Here is a 20,993-nt window from a genome sequence, read left to right as displayed (position 1 = left end):
ATGGCTTCAGCGCGCAAGCACCCACTTGTACCAACTCACAGCACTTAGAGCAGATTACATACTGAGGTATCTCACTTACATTATGTATTCCTCATACAACGGAGGACCTCTCACGAGCATATAAAGGCAAAACATACACAGGGTTGGACTTCTGATACAGTGTAAGTTGGCATGAGAGACCTGCAGACATACAGACAGCAACTGACGTCAGGGCCCACCATACCTAGAATGCTTAGCAGTTGCATAAAGGGCAGACTATCACTCCAGCTCAGAAGTAAAGTCAAAGGTGTTGTTAGCACGAAGCTAACAATCATCTTCAAAGTTCATGAAAGATAACCTACCAACTAATTCTACTGACAAATTCACCTTTCAGAAACATGGGGGAAACTAAGCCAAGTCTTCCTCAAACCAGAAATGCGTTAGTTTCCTTTAAACCTGAGGAAGACATGCTGGGATCTTGTTCTCTACAAACTTCAAGCTGGGGTGGGGGGAGTCACAACTGTTTAGCACAATCACTATAGCCACTAAAATACATGGTATAGCACGAATTTTGGAGAATGGTACAAACAGAGTTCAGCTGAAGCTGCTTACCTGTAGGATGCAGACTACAACAATACAGTTATTCAACCTTTGAAATAGGTGTGATAGTGACGCCACATTCAGCACTAGCACAGACCTCATCCCACTCAGTATAAGGAGAGGGTCTCTATCACTTCTATGCCCTTGTGCTCAGAAAAGCTCTCATCACCCCACCCTCCTTGGCTAAATGCAAGACTGCTACCAAGTTATTAATTCAAGCTCTTAACATTTAAGTGTGTAACCTGCCTCAACTAAATCAACCAAGAAACAAAGGTGAATTAGTAGTAAGGAATAAGTAGCATAGCCTGCAATACTGCTTAACTTAAGTACAGCTAGAGCCAGCCAAAGAAACTTTATGTATACACTCCTATTCAGTAAACAGTACAGAAAAATAAGGCTTGTGTAGGAGGTAGGAAAATGAAGAGCATGGGAAGAAGATAATCTAGGAAGTTAACTTGTACTTCAGTATAGTGCCTCCATTATAGATCACTGTAGTTTTAATTTAAGATGTCTAAAGTACTAAGAAATCTTGTGAACAAGAATTTTATTCCACTGCAAAAGTCCACTTACACCCAAGGAACATAAAAGATTTCAAAGACCATTTCTTAGTTTTGCCTTAAAATAAGAAGTTTTTAGAAGTTCTTTATTACCGGCAAGTAGGTCTGCAGAAGCTGAAGAACTAGAAGCAGCCTGGGTTGCGGGCTGGGGTTCAGAAGCACTACTTCCAAAAGCATCTAAAGGGAATTCCAGAAAGCATCAAGAAAAAGCAAAGAGTTCAATATTAAATGCATCAATTCATCACTTATCATAAACAAAAGATGACAAAAGGATAACCACTTCATTCATCAGAAGAAAATGAAAGTGCTTGGCCATCTTTATTGCAGAGCAGTACCATGGATGCAAAGCTCAGGTGGAAAAAAGGAGGTGCAACAAACCAGCACTTGAAAGAAATCTCTTTTCTTTTAGTTGAGCCTCTTCTCAGAAAACCCTAACAAACCACAGCATTCTAGATGAGAGGGTTAAGCCCTTCGGAGATGAATGCATCGGATGAGAGACTGGAGTAATTCCAGACAGAACCTACTGACTCACATTAAGTCTTTTTAGAAGAATATTTCACTAATATTTGAAAATTCACTACTTCAAAGCAACATTCCTGTTCTACAGCACTGCTGGAGTTGGTTGTGCCCATCCTAATTTCCATTTTGTCAAATCCAACAAAAATCCTGTGATTCAGATACCCAGTTTGAGACGTCACCCTCAAAACTTCAGCTGCTTTGAGAAACAGAACAAAGAAAACAACGTGACCATAGAGAGTTGCAAAGAAGAAAAAAGAACACAACAGACTTTCATTGGACCTCTGAGGAAGAGCCATACATGCATTGACTGAAGACAGAATTGCAGGTGTCATGACAACAGAATGACCACACTGACAGCTTATTTGCAGTTCGTTATTGTGCAATACGAAGAACTGGACATGCTAGTATTAGCCGTGATGCTACATAGAAAAGCTGTGAGAAGGGGAAACTGCAGTTTTAGCCAAGCACAAAGGTAATTAAAATGAAGTGATTCAACTCTGAAGTGGTGAGGAAAGAAAAAATACCCACCACCAAATAGGTCAATCACACCTGAAGAATCCACCTTTGCTGGAGAGGCAGTGGGTAGAGGAGAGGGGGCTGCAAATGCATCCACTGCAGTAAGCATAGGATAAATAATATTTAGTATCAGCAAGGCAACAATGATAGCTAAATATTTCAAAGCCACATGGGCTCCACAAGTTAGAACCACAGGGTCGGTAAATTCAGGTAACAGTCTTCAGAACTGCAAACAGAAAGCGATACGTTTCTCACACAGCAACTGAAAACCACAGTACTTTAAAGAAAACATTGTTAATTAAGAATTTTCTTATGCTTAGAGGAGGATTTACTCTCTCAACAACCACATTACTTACTCAACTTCAGTGTCAGCCACTTCATGGTTCGCATCTTCAGCAGCTGCTAATCTTGTGACCAAAGTGTCAACAAACCCACAACTTAGTATTTCAGCTTAAAGATGTAAATTGGCAGTAAATCTTATTTTACTCGAGAAAAAAAACCCACCATAAGTCTGTAGGATGGCCTGTGAAGACAAGCACTCACCAGATAAGAGATCAGCAGTGAGAGAACTCTCAGGCACAGGAGACGCTCCATGCGGCGGAGATGAAAAAGCATCTTCCAGAAATGCAAGAAAAAACGAGGAGAAGTAAGTATCATTCAAGTCAGTTTACACCATACACAGCATCAAAGCAGCAGAGTACTGAAAGAATTCTCTCTTTACCTGTACCAAAGAGATCTATGCTAGGAGTAGCATCTGGTTTAGGTGCTGCAGGTACATCAGGAACAGACTCAAATAAATCTAAGGCCAAGAACATAACACGTCTTTAACTCATCTTTGAAAGGCGGGACCGAAAGCAGAACTTTCAAGTTTTGCACATCGTATTTAGAGTTAATAGGCTCTCTGGTTTGAAAGCCTAGCACACAGCATGCATGCAACAATGATTTGTTTGTTCTGTGCTCCTGACAGATCAATCCACCAGAATCCAAGAGTTAAAAACAAAATTACCACCAAAGATATCTAGAGCAGGGGGAGCGGAGGTGGTGGCGGTGGCGGAGGTGGTGGGAGTAGTGGTAGTGGCAGTAGCCGTAGTAGCATAGCCGTAGTAGCAGTAGCAGCAGCAGCAACAGCAGCAGCTGGAGAAGGAGTTGTTGCAGGAACTGGAGTGGCTGCACTAGTTGTAGGGGTAACTACAGGAACAGCAGTCTCTGTTGGCTTCATAGCAAAGAGGTCCAGCTCAGGAGCAGCCTCTGCGCTACCTTCAGATGGGGCAAAGGGGTCTTGTAAAAAGGAGAGGGGAAATATATGTGTATGCATACTTAGGATCAGTGAGGGAGGAATTCAAGAACAAAGCAACTACAGGCAATGCACATACTGCAAATACACGCACACACGCAAAGAAGGTTGCTCTAACATCTAACCTACTTGTCCAGACATGTTACTTATGTTTTTCCAAAATAAAGACCATCTGAAAGGCTGAGCAGTCTAGTTACTAAAGGGCAGAACTTTCAAAGGCTGTTTGACAAGGCCAAAAAAGACAGGAAATACGATGAAAGAATATCCAGTTTAAGAAGTTACTGCTTACAAAACTCAGCACTGCCAGAATCATTTATTAGCACTACTGAATAAGCATAAAGTTACTGGGACTCAGAAACAGGCAGTTTTGTTAAGCATGCTCTTCAGTCTAAGGTTTGTTTTGACCAATTGCAAACACTATGAAAATTTCAGAAAAACACACTGCCATGTAGTTTAAATAAAAAAAAAAACCAAACAGCAAAACAAGAGACTATCTAATGACAAAAAAAAAAAAAAAAAAAACCACAGCAAAACAAGAGACTATCTAATGACGTAAAACCCACCATTTCCTGAACATGCATCAAGAGCTGCTGCTACAGGGGTTGGGGTAGCTGGTGCTGCTGCCCCTTCAGCTGCTGCAGGGGCTTCCCCAGGAGAAGCTGCAAAGGCATCTTGGGTGCAGTTTAAGAACAGAAATTAAAAGGAAAAAGGATAAAGAGAAGAAAAATATAGTAAAAGAACCAAGTTAAATTGCACAGGTAGATCCCCTTATACAACATGAATGTTGTTACTCTGACAGCAAGACAAGACACGCAGCGCAAAACGCTTTGTCTCCCCCAACCCCACATGAGCAGGTTCTAGACAGGGTTTGAAGATCGAGCTTCTTGTGTTGCCCACAGAAAGTACTCTGAGTGTAAAAGAAGGTGTTGTTCTCATTGTATAAGGGTTCAGAGCAGCATGCTCATGTACTACCCAACATTAACTAACGAATAAAGAGCAAAGGTATGGCAGTTAAGTTGGTGTTAATAAAGATATTAAAAACTGGCATGCTCAAAGCCTGTAATACGTGATTAATCTGCAACTGTGAATTCACTTGTGTAGTGCTTTGCAAACTTAAGCACTGTTACAAATAACAATCCAATTACATTGGCAGAGATCTGCATCTACCACTTGTAGCTTTTGAGCCAAGTCAGTCATGCAACATCTGAGAAATTGAACTTACTTGTTTCTTAACAGTATTCCAATTGGATCTTTCTGAAGCCATAAACTGATGCATAGGTTATATTTACTCAGCTTGCTTCTGACAGATCAAGAATGTTCATCTTAACTACTGGCCAGCCATAGTTTATATCTCCTTCTTTGAGGATCACCTCTAAGGCCAACCAGTCAAGTCAGGGAAAACAGCTGTTTTGGGCTTTTGGAACAACTTGCTCATGAATTCTCTTTGACTGTGTTTTTTTGTTTGCCAGTATGTTTAAATTTCAAGCTCTGAACTTTTACAGCATTATTCCTAGGCTTAAACCACCATCTGTAGCTCTTAATTCCATAAAGTAGTCCTAATGGACAGTGCCATTTGGACTATCCTCATAGGCAAGCATTTTCTTCACAAAAAGACTGTGCAATTAAGATTAAATACTTCAAGATGTTCATAAAGGCCATTTTTCTACTGCTACAAAGTTAACAAGTTAAAAAAAAAAATCTGTTGGGGAATACCGCAATTGCACTGTCAAACTAGCACAGGAAAGTTTAACATGCTTTAACTTGAGTGTCAATTTTAAAATGAAAACAACCATTTTAAAAACAAGTTTGTGCCAGTTAATCTAAAAAGCTCAAAAGAACATGCATTGAAACTTCAACAGAAGAGATGAAAGCCTAATAGTCTTGTACAATAGAATTAAAATGAATTAGTAGCAAAAAAAGGCCTGTTAATAAGCCATTTCAGATATAATTCTATTTTTCACGTAACAGGGTACAACAACAAAACTGGATGGCAGTTGTCCAAGTAAAAAAATCATAATTAGTCAAACATCACAGTATAGTATGTATACCAGACACTGGCATACACTGTGTAGAAGAAATTCAACACAGAACTGGACTGAAGAGTTTTGAATTGTACTACTTGAGAATACGCTATGCGTATGGTCATGTGTGTTGGGTTTCGCTCTATAGGGCCAGCTTTCAGATGGAGGGTGACCCTGGGCTCTTTCAAAAGAACACACTTCTATCCACACAAGCTTGTAGGCCAACTGCACAGTAGTTGGTCAACACTACTTATAATTACTTCCCAGCATGAAAGGGTAGACTCCAGATTTCATACAAAGTGGGATTTCAGAATGCATAGAGTTACTCATAAGTTCTATGTTGGGACCACTTCAGCCTTAGAGTAACACCTATTCCTGTCCAGATGCAGAGTATTGAAGTTCCACGTGCAACAGCCGCAGAAATTCAGGTGGGCACAAATTCCTGCCAGCCCACAGATGGAAGGGAACAGCTAGCTTGGCACTAGCTTTATTATTTATTGCCACTTCTGAGTAAGGTTCTAGCTAAGCATTATCATTTTCTTTATCATCATACTTGGGTTAAATGGTACGTGGGATAAACACCTAAGTTCATAACGGAATCTAAAGGCAAAATGCCATATTAAGGACTTCAAATATTAGTTACTCTGAGAAGTTCAGGAAACCTGCATGAGCATATAGACAGACCAACCAGAACAGGTGACCCTACAACTCACAGTTCAAACCAAGGGTGGGGTTTTTTGGGTTGTTTTTTTGTTTGTTTGTTTTTTTAAAGTTAATGCTTATCAAGTTCTTTGAAGCCTTTCAAATGGCTCTGCTGCACCTGCACAGATGCCCTCTGCTAAAATCTAGCATCACATGCAGAAGTGGATACAATTAAGTGCTGCATATTTTATTATTAAAAAAATAATAATTGGACTGTTTATTTTCTTTTTTGTTTCTCCATATTGGCATAGTAACCCTACCTTTGCATATCCAGCACTGTAAGAGATCTCCTTTTAAAGCAGTTACTATATTTACTCAGTTTATGCCACTTCCTTACATTTGTGCATCTTCTGCTTCAAAAGTAAATCTAGCTTTTGACTTCTAGAATCAAGTAGCACATGATCCTCACTTGCATTTATAGACAGCCTGGAAACTTAAAGAGATGTTGCTGAAACCTTAGCAAGTTCACACTGCATGGAACATCTGTTAGGAGTGATAGGTATGTATTATGTACTGCGTAACACTTAAATTGCTAAATAAAAATAGTTCTTATTGCAATGACATGCAAACAACGGCATTTTTAAATTCTGAAATATTGAAGTAGTGCTTCAATACCTCTTGTCTGCAGCAAAGTAAGTGTTCCTGAAGAGTGGTCTGTTTAATTTCATCAATTCAGGCTTTATTTGATGCCATGGCATCAATACATGACAAAAGTTACTCAAACATGATGATACCACTGACTTATAATCATTTAATGTATTCTGCAACATATGACACAACACTATGGAAAGTCACAAGTATAGGAAAGATCATAGAACTAAAGTGTACAGGTGAAAAGAATTTTTTTCTGTTTCCACAGTTTTTTCCTCTTCAGTCATCCTTCATTACTTTTTGACATTGAGAACCTGACCTGAGCTAACAAGAAATATTCCAGTAGGCTCAGTGTTAGGAAATATTCATAAGAACTATGGGATTTTTTGTTGTTGTTGTTTGTTTTTAAAAATAAGCGCTAATTTGCTATACCAGCATGTTCCAGTATAAGAGACATTCATTAGCTCTCAAGTGCCAAAAAGACTTGATCGCTTTGCCTTTAGTTTCTTTAGAGGGAAAACCATAGTTCTCCTGCCCGCTTATGATTCATGTCATCTGAATGCCTAATAACTGACATTTGCACAGTGTCTGCCATGACTTGTTACTTGCACCGCTCACAGTGTAATCACACAACAGAATATAACTCAAGAGCACATCACTAGCATCCCAAAACACTGTGTCCAAATTCTATTATTGAGATACATGGCATTTAAAGATATTTCACCTTTCTTCTACCTTTAGATTTCTCCGTCTCAGGAAAGATTCCAGCTGCACTTTGAAAACAGCCTCCTCTTGTTTCTCTTAAAAACAAGATATGGAATTCTTTAAGTTGGCCCAAGTAACTGAAAGCTTGCTTATTAACCAGATAGAACTCTTCAAAAAAAGCTATGCTGGATCAATCCTGCATTTCTCATCTGCTTTCCAAGACCATGTTAGAGATGAAGACATAATGCAGAGCTGCTTTTCCTCTTAAAGTCCAGTCATAGGCAGCATGCAGGCTCTTATCAGCTGAAGTACCAGCGACATAGTGCAAGAGAATGACAGCCAACAGTCATTCCTGCAAAGTCTCCTCCTCCTCCTCTTCCTTACTTGGCTGCCTTTTTCCTGCAGCTTTCAGCTTCCTTTCCCCACCCAGCCACTCCCTGCAGACTCTTTACATTCTTTCTCCTGAGATCACCGCTCCTGTACCTTCCCCTTCCGCACCTCACCGCAAGGAACCGTGTAAAGCAACTAAGAACTGGCAAGCTGCAAAAAGTTAAGGTGACCCTGAAGACTGTATCACTAGCAGGCCTCAAAGGTCAAATACCTAGTTATTAAGTGTCAGCACGACTAGCACCACAAAAGCTAGAGAGCAACAGTGTCTGTCCAAAAGCTACCGCTTCTTGCACTGTACATAGTCTTAAAGTAACAAGGAATGTTAGTATGGGGCATCACTTACAGCAGAGGCTTCAGAAAAAAAAAAAACAACAAAAAGACAAAAAAGAAACAAAAAACCCATTAAGTAGAGAGATGGAAGTTCAATATGGACTCCAGGATCTTAAAAGGGTCAGGCCTGTGGGTGCCTTGAATGCGCTGCAAAAGTACCTTCACTGCTCAGTCTGTTTAGAGATTTTTCTTCTTGAGAATTAGAGGTTTTCAAATCCAGAAACTTGATGCTATTGTAAATAATAAAACCTTGCTTCTTCCTGAAGTGTTCTAGGAAAGAGTCAGTATTCATCTAATATACAATCCACTGAAGATTTATAGTATTTGAGCAACAAAATACATTCTCTTTAAAAGAAGAGATCAAGTCACAGAAGTCTGGATACTGCAAAAGTAAAATTCTTTCCACATTGGAGGATGAAGGCAACTCTACTTCCTGACATGTGCCACTAAGTAATCTAATGATCAGTTAAATCTCTAGAAACTAAAAGCATCCAGCTCTTTGCCACTTTAAAAACATGGAAGTAGACACATGATTTGGTAGCAGCCATTTTTCTGAGCACAGAATAGTGGAAACGTTAGAAAAAAAGAAGGGTACATCTTGCTGCTGTAGTACTGGAATTGGCAAGGGTAGGTGTTTTTCTAATCTGGTTGCAAGTTTACAGTGATTTCTAGCCATTTAACTATCGTTTAATTTTTTTAAAAGTCGTATCTATGCTAAATTAATAATGCAATTTCAAAGTGCTGTATCCAAGACTGGCTCAACCCCAACATCTACACACCAGAAGTTTCACGGACTACGCATCTGCAGGGGTGTTAATGAGCACAGGCCTTGGCTTCTGCAACAGGCTTCTGAGAGTAACCAACATCAGACTCTCTTGCTCCGTGGTGTCCAGAACTGCTGCCCACGACTATTTTAAAATTACTTCTGAACTGCCTGATCCTGTGGCACTCGGACTATTATCCATCTTTGTAAAAGGAAGGCTTAAGTAGCAGGTAGCAGTTGTACTCCTTTCCTACAGCTTCTCAGCAGTTTTAGTGGGGATATCTTGGAGGTGTCTGTTGAAGTCAGTCCTAAACAAAACTTCTAACTGGGACCTTTCAGTCTTTAAGAAACACCTTTGTAATCAAACTGTTGATGTATGAGACCTCTCCAGTACTCCTGTCACTAGAAGCGATAGATGAACACACCCCGACAGAGACTATACTGGAATTCAGTTTTGATAGAAAGTAAGTTATTACTAATTCTTGACATCCACTGTCATGCTGGAAGTATGCATCAGAGGAAGAGACAACTAGAAAAATACAGTGGTCAGGTGATCTCAAACATGTTAGCAGTTTGTAAATCAGAACATTTCTCCATTAACCTGGGCTGGTATAGTATTGAAAAAGGTAATTTCTGACGTGCTGTTGAGAAGCCTCCTGCTCCATGAGTGACAAGAAAGCTGACAACATACAGGGGGGACTTTATTCTTACTCAGGAGGCTAGCTGTTAACATTACAGACTGAAAGAGCATAACTAAATTATAAGAATATGTTTCTTATACAGTAGTTGTATAGTTGGCATTTAGTACAAGTTCATTGCCACTTTAATTTACTGTTAATGCTATGTGAAATAAAACTCAGACTCAAGAATGCTGAAATATAGTAATTTCAGCTGGCTAAATACTATATTTACAGGAAAGATCCAAAAGAAACACAACACAGCTCAAGCGTGACATGTAATGAAGGGGCAGGAAGCTGCCATGTCCATCCTCTCCAGTGCAATAACTATGAAAGTACAACTGCTTTTCCCCAAAATTGTAGTACAGTGCATTGTTATTGAATAATGTGGAAAGAATACCTGCTTACCCCAGTGTGGACCTGAAAACTAATGTTCTTAGCTGTTCAACCATAAGGTAACTCAGTCTTAAGGGTGTACAGTTTTCCATTTCCATATATATGCAGAGGAGTCTATTAGCTAAAAGCACAGCAAACAAAGAGGTAGTTGGACAGTTTACATTTCCTGTTCCATCTAGCATCCAACACACAGGCACCTCTGGCATAGTTAGTTAAATTAAAGGCCTTGTTACAATAGCTGAACTCAATATTGCTTCATCTACCTTATGAGCTGGCGTAGAGCACTAGAGCAACAAAACTAACCTCCAAAGAGATCCACTTCAGCAGTGGCAGCAGTAATAGTTGTAGTTGTAGCGGCAGCAGCTGAAGTTGTTGTAGTATCAGTAGTTGCAGCAGTAGTTGCACTAGGCTCTGGGGCAAATGGGTCTGAAATCTGTGGCTCAGAGGTAACACCGGAAAGTGCAGCCAGATTATCTATATGCAACCGTATAACGAAGATCAAACAGGAAAAGTAAGGGGAAGAGGGAGAGAGACCACAATCACTCAACTCCAGAAAGTTGGAGCTTTTAATAAGGAGTCTTAACATTCAAAAGTCTTAGAAATCAAAAATATTACTCACCCTCTCCCAAGAGGTCTAGTGATTGTCCATTCAAATGACAGCAGAATAAAGAAACAGACCAATTAGTGGAACTGCCAGATTGAAGATGTTCATTAGCCATATGTTCATTCTCTAAGTGACATGTCTAGGTTAAACATAATTTCTGCACTTGATTTTCCAACATTCAAGAAGTTATTGTTACATGACAAAGCTCATTCTGTTTCATAGCTCTATTCAAAACAGAACCAGTATATAAGTTTCACATATTTGATAAGTTCCTTAATATCTAATCAGCAAGATGTTCAAACACTGGTAGTATTTATCACTTCTGTTTTACACAGCTGGTTTTCTTTTCTCAAACTGTAACAGAGAGAACCAAGTAGTGGCCTGTAAGCGTTGACAGAAAGGTCTCCTACCTTTCGCTACCCCAGGATAAAGCCAAGAACCCCTTCTTTAGAAGCCCAGTTCACCACTATACTAGTTCTCTTTTGCATTCGGCTTAGCAGTGTGAGAGTAAGACCAAAAGTAGGTAGACTTCAAATTTGAAGTTTATGAACAGCTAACATCCCCCAAGAACACTGAAAATTTTAAATGCAGGTTCCTGGGCCTAACAGCACACAGATTGAAGACTTTCACCAAGTGAAAGCATACATGGGAAGAGTGAGCCCCAATGAACCCCAGTGCTCACGTATAAAGTGCTTACATACAGTAAACAGGCATAGTTGAAGCTTATTTAAATCAATGAGCTATTAGCAGAATATACTCAGATACCAAAGAGAATCTCAAGATAATTCTGCTTAGTTGCAAGTATTTTCTAGACCGAAGTAGTCAGAAAGCGGTCAAAATCAACATTCCATTCATTAAAAGTAGACAGAATTCAGCTTATTGTTCTGCCAAAGTGAGCTGTTGTGATCCACCCATCAGCCCTAGAACCCTTCACAACACTGGCACTGAAGCCAGGGTACTCTAGCAGAGAGCAGCTTGCAAATACAGTGTTAAGTTACTTCAGGATACAATACATGGCATCCCTACTGCCCCAAGTATATTCTGAGAGTATTCTGAGAGGCAGACAGGCTGCGGTTCTTGTACTTGAGACAACTGTTTAGCAAAAAAAAAAAAAAGAAAAAAAAGAGCAGCTCCTCTTTGAAAGCTTTTTCCTGCATTTGTGATAGAGCAAGCGTACTATGCAGGAACAACCACCTCTGTTAACACTTGCTATGAAGAGTATGAATGATTGACAGCATAAGCAGGTTGGCTCTGTTCCAACTTCAGTTCCTTAGTCAACTGTTTTTGGAAGCCACTGAAGCATCTTTACTGACAGACTTTCCTACAGTTTGATGTCCTCTGAGATCAGTCAGATTGAGCTCAAACACAGAGGAAGCTTTGCCTACACAAAACACAACTATAAGCTATAAAGACCTGTGAAAACTAACCAGTTTGGCCTATTACATTTTTATACTGCAGTTAGACTAGTCTGAGCTCAACAACTACCTATTTACTAACCAGTAGCTCTGTGTTGCTGCTAGATTCATTGCGCACCTAACAGGGTCATGAGTTCATCTGATCCACACTGAACAGCAAGCACAGAGTCCAGATGCTTTACTGTGCGTCAGTATGTAGGAAGCAAAATGCTTTGAGCAAGCGCAGCTCAATTTTCACAAGTTTGTCTTTATTTTACAACGCTTGTTAAAAAGGCACCAAGAAACTACATGTAGGTATTTTCGTAATTGGTTCCTCAGGAGAGCTCTACTTGAGACTGACTGCACAAGCTGAGGTAAGTCAAAATACCATTCTGAAAGAGCGTAACAGTGTATTAAAAATGCAGCACTCTGGTATCTCATTACTGCACACCAGGAGGACGTCTCACAGCTAGACTTGAAAGAAACAGCTGTTGGCAAACTTTTACCTTCTATTAGCTAATTCTTCAATGCATTTTTGTTATCCAGTTATGTTATAGATCACAACACAGTGAAATTACAATTATCCAGCATGGCAATCTACACTTACTCGTAATATGGGAAGGATTAAAACCAATGCTTTATTGTACAGTAATATTAAATTAACAATACTAATAGCAAATCCATGTTCTAGGGCACACTGCAAGGTAGCTCAGAGCAGAAATTCAAGTCAATTTCCTTTTATATCCGAGAGTCAGATCTCGCGAGGATGCAGAATTTGACCTACTGTATTTTTTGTAATACTACAGTCTAGTTTGCCTGCCAAATGCCTATCTATTCACCTTGCGGTATGCTGCAGGCAACTTATTACCCTACCTTGACCATCTCCTGTTAGCACAGAAGTGTAGATTTTCACAAGTTATAGTTCATTTGCTAGATGACTTATTGTATTCAGAAATATAGTAGGTATACAACAAAATAGACAGTGTACTGTATAAACCACTAAATATACAGTAACTATACCAAATATACACTATATGCCAGAATACATAGAATCTACACTGCCAGTGAGACTGAGAAAGCAGGATCGTTTGTTGGTGACGTATTCCTGAGGTTTATGTGACATTTAAGAGTGCCAGTTTGATGCTGCATCTTGAAGTATTTGATATTCACATTTTCCTAGCTATTCTGAACTGCAGCAATTCTTCCAGCGTCCTCCCCCTACTACTTTCTCATGGAGTTCCCACGTTAACTTGCTGTGGGCCAGAAAAGTTTTGCAGACGAGGAAGAAGCTCAAGTAGCAGGGAGGCACTGTTAAACATCCTCCCAAAAGTCCTGGGTGGAAGGAAGGTCATCTTGTCCAGCCTCCTGCTCAGAACAACATTACGCCCACACCAGATCAGGGAAGTCATGGCTTTGCCTAGTCAGCTCTTGAAAAATCTCCAGGAATGGACAGTCCACTACCTCGCGTCGGGGATCTGCTCCAGTACTGCCCTACCCTCCAAGTGAAATAATTTTTTCCTCATGTCCAATCAACCTCTGAAGCTGCAAACTGTTATTATTACCCTTCATTATGATCAACTATCATTTCCAAGAAAATTTTGGCTCTGCTCTGTAACTCCCATTCAGGTAGTTGTAGGCCACTATTAAGAGTCCTCTTTAGCCTCCTCTTTGCCAGATGAGAGGCCCAGCTCTCAATCTCCCTCTGCAGAGATGTGCTCTAGATCCCTGGAGTCCTGGTAGCCCTCTGCCAACCCCCTCTCCCTTAAACAGGAGACACCAGAACTGGATGCAGTATTCCTGATGTGGCCTCACCTGCACTAATTAGAAGGCTCTGTAGTACCTATGAGACCGTACCATTTATAACGACTACCGGCTTCATCCTGCAGATTTAGTTTAAATAAGTAAATTAAAAAACCCAACCCTTAACACAGGCTCAAAGTTTTCCTCATTACCAGATGAAACATTAACGGAAATTTCAGTATTTTCACAAAGCCATTCCGGTTCTCAATTTATGCATGTCTGACATGGTGTTTGGCAATTATTTTAAAAGAGTTTAAAAAAGAAAAAAAAAAAAAAAAAAGGGCAAAAAAAAAGCAGCAAGATTCCAGTGCAGTAACAGGTCATCATACCTGGACTCCTGCCAGCAGTAAAGCAGACAAACTTGAAGCTTACTAAGTTACCAAAATGCTATTCTGAAAGATAAGACTGAAGTATACTTGATGAGGTTAGTGATAATCTTGGTCAAAGGAAAAAAGTTAGCTGTCCTCTTCCGTTGTGGAATAAGAAGAATAGGTGCATTACTAGTCAATTTTAAAGTTTTCAGTAATTCAAAAGAATAAAACCACCTAAGTTCCAAACTACAGATGCTTTGTCCAAAAAAGCAAAGCAAAAAACCAAATAAATCAGCTTTCAATTGCAATGCGAATCAGTATTTTACAATATTAATGGCTATTTACTTTGCATAAATGAGCAACTGCTTAAAAAAGTTAGCTGAGAGGCCTGAGCTCTTTCGAACATCTCAAAAGCTTGTGTTCCAGTACTTGGCAATGACAAAGCAAGACAAATAGGACGCAATCAAAAATTGCAGAATAATTAGTCCCAGGCATCCTAGAATAGATGACTCTTTGGACTTGCTGTCTGGGTAAGATTACATTTCAGTTAATAAAATTGACACTTCTGGAAAAAAAAAATCAATTCAAGAGATTAAATAGGAATATGCAAAACATGGTCTACATGACAGCTATAGCTATCCTGTCATAATGAAGTGGCTGAGATACAATGTCATCGTTAATGAACTAAAGCTAAGAACAGAAATAGGGAATGCAGAAACCACTAGTACCCAGTATTAGCATTCAGAGCAGAGCCAGCATGACTCAGTGTAGCATTCCTGCTGTGAGAGGGCTGATGAGTTCATTAAGCTGCTACACAAGTGAAGATCTCTTAAGATTACACCACAGTGGGTTTACAACTATGTAAGTTAAATCACATTTACTGGCCTAATTCCTTGTCTCCACAGGACAGGAGTGAACGTTGCCTACATTTATTGAGGTCCTCTTTAGATCACCAGCTGCTAGTGCTGCCTGGAACAGGCGGCTCAGTTCACCGTAGAGCTCAGATTTCAGAGAGCAGGTTAGATATTTCTATTTGAAAACACCTAGCCCTCTACTTCTATTTTCATATTATTACTCTTAGCAGACAAGGAAGATTTTAATAAAATAAGGGTTGTCAGAGGTAATCACACTTGCAGCAGAACTAATTTGCCACCATTGGCTTTAGATGCATTTTTGTTTTAAAAGATATTTTTGATCCTCCCCCTACTGATCTGTGGGCTTTGCTTTATGAACAGAAGAGTTGATTTCTGCCCTCACCTTGCCAATAAGCACACGAGCAGTTCTAGTTCTTCTGTTTTAAAGTGCCTACCCTACCTGTTCACCTTCAGCCATCCCCTTCCTGCTCACTTTTAGTCACATAATCCTGGCTCCCCCCAGCTTTGCAATCAGGCCCTTATAAGCAGCTTATACTATTATGCATATCCCTGGAAAAAGGAGTAGCCTTTTCCTGAGAAGGGATGCCTGACTGTCAGGTCAGCAGAAGCCTGGGAGTGAGCTGGGAACATCCTGTGCTAGCAGAGAAAGAGCCAGGTTTCAGTTCAGCCAGGCAAGAAGACGGAGACTGCAAGAAGAGATGCTGACAGTGAGGTTTCTCTACCTCCCCATGAAGTGGCTCCAGCAGGGGCTGCTGGAGCTGCCTGCCCAGTAGCAGCAAAATCTGGCTGAAGATCCAGAAGATCACTGGATGGTTTGGAAGAGCTGCCAAGGAAAGGAAGACAGATATTAAATACTAGAGGAATTTGTCCATTTTAATCAAGTTAAAAAAAAAAAAATCATGACTGGATTGTAGGAATTACCCTTAGTTTGGATGACTGATGAAACCATTGAGAGACATTTTTTCAGGCCTTAGGATTAAAGCAGTGGCCATAAACACCTCTACTGCAGTAAGTGCCAAGAATAATTACACCCCAGGATGGGACCTTAACTTACTTCCATTAGTTGATAATGACATTGTAACAGATCTATGAGACTTTTACAATCCTAAAAAACCAACCAAACCAAACAAAAAACCCCAAAACCAAAATCCCAGGTGGTCCCTAAGAACGGAGCAAGTAACTGCTGCGACTGAAAACAGCTCCATTCTACTTCAGTATTTCATTGTGCCATGTCAGAAAACAAGAAACCCGCATTTCCAGGCAATAAACAGGCATTAGGTAGAAGAGAGTTGGTAAAACTTGTATGACTTAAGCCAGCCAGATATTTGCTTAGGAAACAAGGTCTTGTTCATGTAGAACATTTAAATAACAAACAATAGAAGCTCTTTCTTCAGTGAAGTACTTCATCTGACATTTAACTGAAGTTAGTCACGCCTTCAAACTTTTGGTTCAAGCTTAGAGCTTTTACATGTCTAGAGTTCTTTCATTTCTGCTCAGTACAATGAGCAACAGCGGTTTGTTCTGGTTTTGACTTGAAAGCAAGGTTCAGATTTTTTCATTGGTCAAATGTTTATTGTTTATTTTAATCTCCAAATGTTCATTATTTTTGTGCTTCATTAACCGATTTGAACAGCAAGAAAAAGGAACCTTAATTCAGCAGTTTTAGAAACAGAATACTGAAGGTCAGCAAAGACTACTTTGGATTTGCACATTACTTCAGCCTATTCAATTAAAAGTTTATGTTGGGAATGGTACAACATCACTACTACACTGAAAGCAAATCAGAATAGCCACAATTTTTTTTTTTTTGTTAGCACTCATTTGTGATCTATACTGGTAGAATAACGTAGCCCATTCAGTACTGATGTACACTACCTGTAAAGTAAGCAAAATCTTGAAGGCAAGCCTCCTGTTACAAGTGTGACTTTGGCATCTACATCAAGCTCAGTAACTCAAATATGCTTTTTAACCTACCTGACTGGAGCAGCTGTAGATGAAGTTGCAAAAAGATCAACTGGAGGAGATGTATCAATAGTTTTTGCTGGAGTAGAACTAGGAGATGTAACAGTTGTGGCTGGAGAAGACTGGAGAAATATTTTAAATATACATTCAATATACCAGCATTTCTCCACAAACAACTCATGCACAGATTCACATACTTGAAAAATCCAGTTTTGACACCAGGTCATCTTATTGTGAGCTGTTCCCCCCTTTGAAAGAATTTAAGGAAGACTGGGCTAAGTTTTCAGAAGGTGGTGGAGTTGAGAAACTCCAAGGTGACTCCACCTAGCAATGCCTGGCTCAAGAGGAAATGCCTATTGCATGCATTCAGAGCACCTGCAGACACCAGCGGCCCATCTCATATGAGCTTTAGTGCCTTGGGTTCAAGACTCACCCAACATCTAGGCAACTAACTCAGAGATTTGTGATCTGGAGTTGCCTTACCCACCTTTTAAAATCCCCATTAGGGTCACTAACGGTTCCTATGTGTCAAAGGATTCTCAGCAAGTTCCAAGAAAATAGTTTGCTCCCCCGCAAACTCCCTCCTCTCAGTTTTAAGACCACCCTGAAGATGGGAGGAACAAAGAATTTTTGTGGGTTTGTTTCTACATCTGTCAGACCCTTCATTTTGTGCACAGAATGAAATATCTGTTCGTCCACAACAGCACCTTAATACTCTAACCATAGAAATGGTGGGAGAAGAGAAATGGTTAGAAACGAAGTTAAAAGTGTGTAGGTAAACCTTCAGACTGAATAGAGTTTAAAGAGCCATCAACAGTGCTAACGGTTAAGTCCTTGGGAAGATACAAAAGGCAGCTCAGCCTGTGATTTTGCTTCATCAGCTCCTCCAATTCTGGGTAAAGATACCTTAAGTATGGCAAGGACAGACACCCAGGAGAGTATATTGCAACTCTTCTGTGCACTTGAAGACTCAAGTTACCTTGAAGAGTGTCAATTTAATTCTAAAAGATACCACAAGCTTTGTTACAGCATCTCACACGTTAGAGAGATCCTTTTCCTATGAAACAAGTCCTACGTTTAGTACTGTTTGCCATTCTGACCACTTCCAAGAAAGAAAAAGAATGGCAAATTTGACTTGATTTTCTTTTGAGTTCTGCTACTGCCATCCCATCATCACAACTCTAGCAGGAGATGGATATAAGCTTTCTAGGCTCTCCTCAAGCGTTTACTAAGGTTTGAGACTAAATTGGTCCAAATTCTTCATGTGAACCAGGGAAGAGGGGGGTTACTTAACATTGTAAAAACACTTTCTAAGCCATAATGTAGTTCTCACCAACTGCTACCGTACTGGGTAAGAGGTTTTTTTTGGTTGTTTTTTTTTTTAAAAGTGCTCTTTGGAAAGAAGTTTAAGAGCTTTCACTAGAATCAACCATTGAACCGTCTCCCTCAGATTCAGAAGTTTTCATTGAGTTTTTCCTGCACAACACCTGTTATTAGATACAGAACTACGGCACCTGGCAATGCTTCAGGAATACCAGGAACTACTATTACTAACACCGTAAAGCTCATTATTTTATCTGACACTCAAACCAAGACGTTTTCACTGGCAAATCTTGCTTTACGTTAAGGTGAGCAGTCTCACTAATAAAGGTCAATTCTGAAATTAGGTGTATCAGATGAAAGTTTTCTTGGCTTTTCACATAAATATGATTTTAAAAGAGTCAGCGCTTCCTCCTAAAAAGCTGCAAATGGAGTGAAGAATTTGGAGAAATAGCACACAGTAAGTTTCTCCCTCACACAAGGAAGGAATAAAAAAAAAAAAAAAAAAAAAAGAGTTGAGACAAAGCTATGGGTATCTTTTATGTTTTCCACAAAGCGTGACCATCAAATCCCACACTGGTTTAAGTACTACAGTCCTTCAGAGTAGGGTAGCAAAGTGCTTTTACAGGGCCATTATTTACAAGGCCATTTAAAGATGCAACTTTGTCACTTAGGTAGGGCCTAGGTGGTGAAGTCTAAAAAGCAGATTAGGAGATGGAAAGTTAACTCCTTATGCCCTCCTAAAGCATGCCACTTGAACAAGAACTAATTAGTACAGCAATAGACAGTATTTACCTTGCTCAGAGGAGAAGGAGCCCCAGATCTAAGGGGGGGGAAAAAAGGGGGGGTGTCAGATAAGTACACTTTTGGAAACTATGTTTCTAGTCATCAAAACTCATGCAAAAAACCAAAAGCTCAGCATGACAGCGTTCTGAAGATCTCTACAATCGCATGCCCTCCCCATTTCTCAAACTTTCATGTGTCACTTTAGACAAGGAATGCAAATTGTTACTTCAAAGCTTAAATGAATCTTTTAAGCTAATTGGTATCACAGGATTATTTGGCTTTTTAAATAAGCTCTACTAAACGGAGGAAAGGCAGAGATGCATGCAAGTGTCTTGCGTTAGGGCCTACAGGAGCCAGTAGGAAAGAATTACTGGGGCAAGACATCGCCATATTATAAAAACATGCAACAGCAGCAGAATAAGACCAACATGGAAGCAGCTATCTAACATAAGCCTTCCGAGGATGCGCCAGCAAATTTTCAAAGTCTACAGTTCTTTTACAGAAAGTCAGAGTTACTTTAAAATAGTGATATTTAGAAGTGTGGAAACAGATAGTTGGAAAGTCCAAGCTGAAAGTTCTCCCACATGCAAGAAAAGTCACACTAACACTAACCAACAGAGCCTTAATCATAAGTTAAAATGTATGTCAGTGGATTTGTTTACTTCCATTATTATAAGGTATGGAAATACTGCTACTTATTTTTAGAGCTGCTTTGATCTAAGAGATGAAAGGAGGAGTTGAAGTTAAAACTGCACCAGTATTGAACTAGCATCCATCCTATAGGTTACTTGAATTGGATAAGTCCTAGGAGCTGTAGAACTGATTAGAAGATCTGGAGCTAAGACAGAAATGACTAAAAATAACTTAATGACTATATACAAAAGCAAGCAACAGTTAAGGTAAAATTTAAAGAAGGTATCTATTTCAAATTGCTCAAGCCATCTTAAAAAAAACATAACCATGTCTGCATGCAAGTCATATGTAAACATCGAATTGGATAAGTCCTAGGAGCTGTAGAACTGATTAGAAGATCTGGAGCTAAGACAGAAATGACTAAAAATAACTTAATGACTATATACAAAAGCAAGCAACAGTTAAGGTAAAATTTAAAGAAGGTATCTATTTCAAATTGCTCAAGCCATCTTAAAAAAAACATAACCATGTCTGCATGCAAGTCATACGTAAACATAGGTACTTACCCTTCGCTAAATTGCAAGGAAAGCAACAGTAAAAGAGAAAACACAGGTTTAGCTTAATCCTTCCTAGATTTAGCCATGACAAGTATCTAGTAAGAAGATGCAAAGCCATTAGAAAACAAATCAATTTTGATGATAAAAGCCTTCTTAGCAGCAGGGAAAAACAATTCTTTCTAGGCGTTTTCCATAGTTAATTTTACTTCATTTTGGATAGTGTCTGTTTGTTAGGTGTGTCGTTTCCCCCCACCCCCCAGTAAGAAAAAAAAAAAGTTGCCATTAAGACGCCTTTGTAAGGGAAAGCAAATGCCTAGTCTTACCACAGCTTATTTTCCAGCTAAGTGACAAAAGGAGGTTGGGGGAAGCAAACCTAAACGTCAGCTAGCCTCACATTGTTACTATTATGGCTTGATACATGGTACAACATATATACCTACTTGTTGCCAGGTTTTTTTCCTTCCAGTGAGTTTAGATGTTGCTCAAGGGTCTCCATGAGACTGCTAGGAGCCTTGAAAGCAAAGAGAAAGTTACACTTCTAAAGACAATACATTGACATAATGATACTTCAAAATCCAGCACCAACTTCCCTGAAGTCCACCATGTGCACGCTCATGCTGTTATTTTATTTATGCCACTGTGAAAATAGTGGATTTCCATGCTAGAAGTATTCAGGCAAAGACAGCTTTTGAAAGTTAATACAGTGTCCAA

General features: G+C 39.6%; 1 protein-coding gene across 1 annotated transcript in view; it reads right to left on the bottom strand.

Moving 5' to 3' along the window:
* The window catches only part of SNAP91 (synaptosome associated protein 91), a 68,088-nt gene that overhangs the window by 14,758 nt on the left and 32,337 nt on the right, over nt 1-20,993 (bottom strand). The window contains 14 exon segments of the mRNA XM_019472986.1: nt 1,230-1,313; nt 2,184-2,267; nt 2,715-2,786; nt 2,893-2,970; nt 3,178-3,268; nt 3,271-3,449; nt 4,029-4,136; nt 10,344-10,514; nt 10,660-10,674; nt 15,747-15,847; nt 16,999-17,108; nt 19,102-19,129; nt 20,292-20,297; nt 20,723-20,793. Coding sequence (XP_019328531.1) covers nt 1,230-1,313; nt 2,184-2,267; nt 2,715-2,786; nt 2,893-2,970; nt 3,178-3,268; nt 3,271-3,449; nt 4,029-4,136; nt 10,344-10,514; nt 10,660-10,674; nt 15,747-15,847; nt 16,999-17,108; nt 19,102-19,129; nt 20,292-20,297; nt 20,723-20,793 — 1,198 coding nt within the window.

The sequence above is a fragment of the Aptenodytes forsteri genome, unplaced genomic scaffold (genome assembly GCF_000699145.1).
Source record: "Aptenodytes forsteri isolate BGI_AS27 unplaced genomic scaffold, ASM69914v1 Scaffold245, whole genome shotgun sequence".
NCBI classification, from domain to species: Eukaryota; Metazoa; Chordata; class Aves; order Sphenisciformes; family Spheniscidae; genus Aptenodytes; species Aptenodytes forsteri.
This window is presented reverse-complemented; position numbering and strand designations above follow the sequence as displayed.